Source organism: Apium graveolens, chromosome 8 (genome assembly GCF_009905375.1).
Source record: "Apium graveolens cultivar Ventura chromosome 8, ASM990537v1, whole genome shotgun sequence".
Classification (NCBI taxonomy): Eukaryota; Viridiplantae; Streptophyta; class Magnoliopsida; order Apiales; family Apiaceae; genus Apium; species Apium graveolens.
Window position 1 is genome coordinate 88,629,176 of NC_133654.1, and position 6,833 is coordinate 88,636,008.

Sequence of the window (6,833 nt, forward strand, 5' to 3'; positions counted from 1 at the left end):
TCTTTGTTATGTGTTGCGTAATTATGATTTACCATTTAATATTTTCTTGCAGGTCCGAATATAGTTGCTCCTTCGCTTTTGTCTGATGATTCTGAATGATCAGATTATGAAGCAAGTGATTGTGAATCAAGTGGTAAGAAAAACAAAGATGTACTCCTAAAAAATTACCCATATTTAATTTTGTGAAACTAAAATTAAAAAATGCAGATGATGCAGATTGTCTTAGTTGGTCGCTTGATGGTGATGATGAAGACATTGTTGATGGGATGAATTAGGATTGTAATTTGATGCAGAGCAGACGTGCACCGCGATGTGTCATTCCTGAGGAATATGCTTCTTTGGGTGGTCCTACTGCCATATGTTCGAAATGCCATGCTCGGATGTGGAAGGAAGAAAGGGTAAATAAAAATGTGACTAAAGGTTGTCCTATATTTTCTCTTTGTTGCATGAAAGGTGCTGTGATATTGCCTCCAATACCTCCTACCCCTGAGTATTTGATGGATTTATACAACGACAAGAAAAGAGGTCCTGCTTTTCATAGATTGATACGGCTCTACAATGCAATTTTTGCCTTTACTTCTACCGGTGGTAACATAGATCATTCAATCAACAATGGAAGGGCGCCTTATGTATACACATTAAATGGTCAGAACCACCATGTTTTTGGATCTTTAATACTGAATGACAATGAAACCCCCAAATTTTGTCAACTTTACATTTATGACACCATTAACGAAGTTGATAATCGTCTTCGGTGGGTTAATGTTCATGACCGAGAAAGTGATAAAGAGGTTGTACGAGGTCTAATAACAATGTTAGATGAAACAAATCAATTGGTTGATGAGTTTAGGCAGCAGCATGATTTGTATGAAAGCGATGAAATTGTTGAGCTGCAGATTACACTGAAAGTTATCAGATCTGAGAGTGGAAGAGAATGTCATATTTCTAGCACTGATGAAGTTGCTAGCATTATGGTTGGTGACATTGAAGAAACATGGGGCGACCGTGATATAGTTGGTAATGAAAAAGGTAAAGGTTTAGTCTGTCTTTCTTATGTTCATCCGAAGTTGATGGCTTTACAGTACTCTTTACTCTTTCCACATGGAGAAGATGGATTTCACCCAAAGATAAAATTTCAAAAGACTGTTGATAGTTCTTGCAAACCACGTGGCTTTTTGTCTCTGAAGAATTACTACTCATATACTTTCCAAATTAGAGAGTCTGATGGTAAGGTATATTTAAAAAATAATATATGTTTGTTATGTTCCCCAAAAATAAATAATGAAAGTTGTATTGTAGGTTTGACTCCTCGGCTAGGTGGAAGACTATTTCAACAGTATATGGTAGATGCTTTTTCTACCATTGAACAGACACGACTACGGTGGTTCCGCACTCACCAAACTACTTTACGGAATGAATTATACAGCAATATTTGTAGATCTATTAGCAGAGGTGATGTGGACAGTTCAAATACCGGTAAAGGTATAGTTCTGCCAGCTGGCTACGTTGGTTCGAAGCGATACATGTAACAAAATTTCCAAGATGCGCTGGCCGCATGCCGTTACATCGAACATCCTGACATATTCCTGACTATGACCTGTAATTCTCTTTGGAATAAAATTTAGAAGATGATGGAGTATGTGCCTGGTTGCATTGCTCCAAACTATCCCGACATCATATCAAGGGTGTTTAGGCTAAAACTTGATCAGTTAATGGTAGATATTAAGGACAAAAAACACTTTGGGGTTTGTATTGGAGGTAAGAGTGTTTACTAGGACTTTCTTAGTTTAATTTCTAATTAGATTATTACATTAAGAAGATTTTGGTAAAAGTACATTTTGTTTTGCAAATTGCCAATATAATCTATATTTTGCCATTTTGCAGTTATGTATGTCGTCGAGTTTCAGAAAAGAGGACTTCCACATGTACATATGTTAATATGGCTTGATGCTGATTCGAAAAAAACCTCAAGCATAATGTGGATAAATTCGTATCCGCAGAAATCCCAGATCCTTAATTAGATCTGGTTGGTTATGTAGCCGTGAAGGAATTTATGATCCACAGTCCATGTGGTTTGCAAAAAGTAAGATATAGGCATACCCTTTTTTGTGTCATTTCAGAATCCAGTAAGTTACCTTAATACCAAAACTTTATAATAATTGAATGGTTTCAGGTACTGTGCTCGAACTACTTTTGATGACAGTGGCTTCCCGATGTATATGCGACGCAGGACAAACATTACTGTTGAAATAAGGAAGGCTGAGCTGGACAACCAGTGGGTAGTACCATACAATCGGGATCTTTTAGTCAAGTATCAAAGCCATATAAATGTGGAAATATGGTGTCACACACACAGTCTTAAGTATTTATTTAAATACTGTTTGAAAGGCCATGATCGTGCTACGGTTCATGTCCAGAGAAAGAGAAAAAGGCAACCGAATGACATTGATGAGGGGGGAATAGATGAGATAAATGCATATTTTGATGGCAGATATTTATGTGGTGCTGAATCAGCCTATAGGATTTTTGGCTTCCCTATCCATCATAGAAGTATATCTGTTGAGAGATTTCCATTTCACTTACCAGGTGATAAAAACTGCACCTTCCGTGCCAATGAAATGCTAGGGAAAGTTGCTGCCAGGGAGAAGAACAAGTTGAGTAAACTGGAAGACTTTTTTTATTTAAACTCTGTTGATGTTAATGCACGGAAGTACACGTATGATGAAATTCCAAGGTTTTATGTGTGGAATGATGGTGAGAGTAAATGGAGCATGAGGAAGCGTGGGTTTCAAATAGGTAGATTGTGTTATGCTCATCACAGTACGGGAGAGCCTTGGTTTCTTTGTTTATTGCTTACGAAGGTACGTGGTGCCACCTCCTTTGAGTCTTTACGTACCATTAATGGAGTTTGTTACAGTACATTTCGCGATGCTTGTAAAGAGTATGGTTTACTGGACGATGATAAAGAATGGCATGAAGTGTTGACTCAAGCTTCTGCAGGTGGATTACCTCCCCAGGTTTGACAGCTTTTTGTCCATATTATTGTCAATTGTAAAATCACTGATTTGAAGACTTTATGGAGTACACATTGGAAGAGCATGGTTGATGACATTTTACTCAGACGACGTCAAAGTTGTCCAAATACCTTATTCACTCTTAACGACACGCAACTGCAGTTCTATGCTTTAGGAGGTATGACACCTTTTTACATTACAGTCTAGGACAAATTTTAAAATTTTTGTGGGCTGGAAATGCAGTCCATTAATTGTTCGTCATTTTTTCTATAATTGGGTGAATGTTGTTAATTAGTTTTATATATGAAATATTGCAGAAATAGATGAGTTGCTCCGGTAAGTTGGTAAATCCTTGAAGAAATTTGATCAGTTGCCTCAACCTCCTCGCAGCTATTTGAACAATGGAACAAACAATTGATAATTGAAGAGACAAGCTATGACACCAGGAAGATGGAGTATGAAACTGCCAAGCTACTACAGGTTTGTACAGAGGAGCAGGGGAAAATATATGATGCAGTAATATAATCTATTGACAGTAATGTTGGAGGGATTTTCTTCGTTTATGGTAGTGGTGGATGTGGAAAGACATTCTTATGGAGAACTCTTATATGTAAGTTACGTTCACAAGGTAAAATTGTGCTTCCAATTGCTTCTTCAGGGACTGCTGCCATATTAATGCCCGGTGGTCGGACTGCGCACTCCAGATTTAAAATTCCAATAGTTCTTGATGAATGTTTAACATTTAATATTGCCCATAATTCAGATATTGCGCAACTCATAAAGCAGACACAACTAATAATATGGGACGAGGCGCCTATGCAGCACAGGTACGCATTTGAATGCCTAGACCGATCATTGAAGGATATCATGAAAGCTGTTGATCCAGAACGTTACGCCATGCCGTTTGGCGGTATTACCGTAGTTCTGGGTGGTGATTTCCGTCAAATCCTCCCAGTAATTACGTATGGAGATCGTGCTGATATTGTAGCTGCTTGTATCACTAGGTCACGGCTGTGGTCCATTTGCCAAGTATTCTTGCTGACAGAAAACATGCACTTGAAACAAGGTGAGAGTGATAGTGAAAGTGAAGAGCTTAAAAAGTTTTCAAAATGGGTACTTGACATTGGTAATGGCCAGGTCAGTCCACCTCGAGTCTGCAATTTGCCACTCACTGAAAATCAAATTTTGATTCCGTCTCAGTTCTGTGATGTACAAACTAAAAACACAGTTGATAACATGATTTGTAGCACGCATCCTAATTTTTCTCACGAAGGGCACATTACACAGTACTTGAGCGAGAGAGCTATTTTGACCCCTACCAACCAGACTGTCGGCCACCTTGTTAGGTCCTAATTTGTTTGTAGAAGGGGGGTTGAATACAAACAATACCGTTTAATCGAATAAAATGCGGAATAAAAAGGTAAAACAAAATTCAAGTTAAATAAAACTTTTATTAAACTTGAAAGGTGTTACAACAGCGGTATCTGTTACAAGGGATTAATCTCAAATCAATTATTACAAATCTAGAATAATTTCGACATGAACTTTTTCTATTTTTGCAATGAAAAGATCAAATGCGATTTGAGATTAAGTTCTAGGGATTTTGATCCGCTAGATTGTTACACAAGAACAAGATAAATAATTCTAGTGGTTTGGATTTAACTTTACAATCTAGAATTTTGATCTTGAATAAAGCAGATGAAAAATGAAATGATTTGCTTTTGTTTCTGCTGTGTTCTTGACTTGTGTGTTGTGTATGATATCATGGAATGAATGTCTTCTGCTTCTTTTATCATAACAGCCGAATGGAAATGAACTGCAATGACAATCTCTTTGGCTCAGCAAGACTTTCGGTAGAACTATCTTTAGAGCTAGCAAGACAATCAGAATGAACTAGCAAGACTTTCGGTAGGACAATCAGATTGTTTTTGCTGAAAATAAATAGATTTAAATCCTATAATAATTCTGGTAAGACAATCCTTTTGAATTAGCATGACTTTCGGTATGACTATTGATTGTCATACCAATTGTCATACTAATACAATCAGTTGTCTTGTTGAATTAAAACAGAATATTAAACCAATTTAAATTCTGAAAATTCTTAATATTAATTCAGAATTAATTAATCAATTAATTCAATTAATCAAATAAATTAATCTTTGAAGATATAATTTATTTTCTTAATTAAATTATATGACTTAATTAATTAATAGAGAATTAATACTAATCTTGAGCAGCATCCATTCTTCTGTATATCTTCTGAAAATCACTGAAATATATGAATCAATTCCACCACTTCAATGTTGACACTCGATGTACTGTCTGGTTCATGAGTGACTAACTTCCGTGACGTTTCTTCATGCCTTGACCTTGATACTCTTGATTTTCTTCAGACTAAATCCTTGTAATTAATTGATACCCTGACGAGATCTCTGTCACTTGATTAAATCCACAATCTTGATTTATATCACTGAGGCTTGATCAATTTCTTGAGCTTCTTCCAGTGAATTAAGTAATCAAGTCTGTAGATGAACAGTGCTTCTTAATCCTTTGACATATGTTACTCTGTGAGATCTCTCTGACGATAGATCCACTATTTACTTATTACATTCTTATTTGAGTTGAGTTAAATCCTAGAATAAACAAATAGGCTATGACATATGCCTTTCAATCTCCCCCTATTTGCTTGTTAGACAATAACAACATACCTAGAGGATAACTCAACTAACAAATAAGAAAAAGATATAAACAGTAATGTAAAGTAAATAGCAGAAAAGTTCTGGATTATATTTAACATTTTCCAGATTCCAAAAGAAATTTACAAGTGAATACAAGATAGATGTTCCTCTAGCCTGAACATATAACTATATTAGTCTATCTTGATTCATAAAGCTCTAATCATATTACATTGAGTTTTGAGCTAATTGACTTCAGTTGTCTTCTCTTCTGACTTCACCTTCTTCTAAATCTTGAAGCAATTCCTTGTCAAAGACACGATCCTTTTCTGAAGTGAAGCTTGCTGGTCTGACTGGTTGAATTCCAACTGACTTCAGCTTATTCTTGAACTGATTGTACCTTTTAATATTCTTTTCACAATAAGCTTGAATCAAATCAGCAGCTTGAGTCTTCAACATGGATGAGTATCCAGCAGTTCTTAAATGATGTTCCATCCAGACCAGATGCTTAGCTGAGTAGTCTTTAAGAGATTGTGCATCTAGCTGACAGATTTGAAGACAATCAGACTTAAAGAATCTCACCTGATGAGGATTGTTGACCACTTGAGGACTAGTCCTGCTGGCAAACTCTTTAAGCCTTTCTCAAAGACCTTCATTCAATTCTGACCTTCTTTTTACTTTGTTGAGAAGAACCCAAATCTCTGACAAAGAACGATTCTTAAACAGATGAAGTGACACCTTGAAAGATCCTTCACTCTGACAATATACAAAAATGCTCATCTCATTTAGAGATCTGTCAAAAGCAGCTGTGATCCTTGAGACTTCAGTCTTGATAGCATTCATGTACATGTCATTGTTAGGATTTGAGATTTCCAGCTTGTCAAGAAGACGTAGGAACTGCCTATCATTGTTAGTGCTCAGCTAAGGCATATGCTCATCTCATTTAGAGATCTGCCAAAAGCAGTTGTGATCCTTGAGACTTCAGTCTTGATAGCATTCATGTACATGTCATTGTTAGGATTTGAGATTTCCAGCTTGTCAAGAAGACGTAAGAACTGCCTATCATTGTTAGTGCTCAGCTGAGGCATATCAAGTACTCTCCTAGCTTCATCCCATTTTTCACCAATCTTTAGTCTTACATCTC

At 36.4% G+C, this 6,833-nt stretch overlaps 1 protein-coding gene across 1 annotated transcript; it reads left to right on the forward strand.

Annotated features, from left to right (window-relative positions):
- Positions 1–287: 287 nt before the first annotated feature.
- On the forward strand, positions 288–4,367 carry LOC141679740 (uncharacterized). Its single transcript, XM_074486156.1, has 8 exons — positions 288–1,232; positions 1,371–1,505; positions 1,626–1,758; positions 1,885–1,990; positions 2,174–3,017; positions 3,072–3,192; positions 3,332–3,350; positions 3,551–4,367. The coding sequence occupies exons 1-8, from the start codon at positions 288–290 to the stop codon at positions 4,365–4,367; spliced, it is 3,120 nt and encodes a 1,039-aa protein (XP_074342257.1).
- The last annotated feature ends 2,466 nt before the right edge of the window (positions 4,368–6,833 follow it).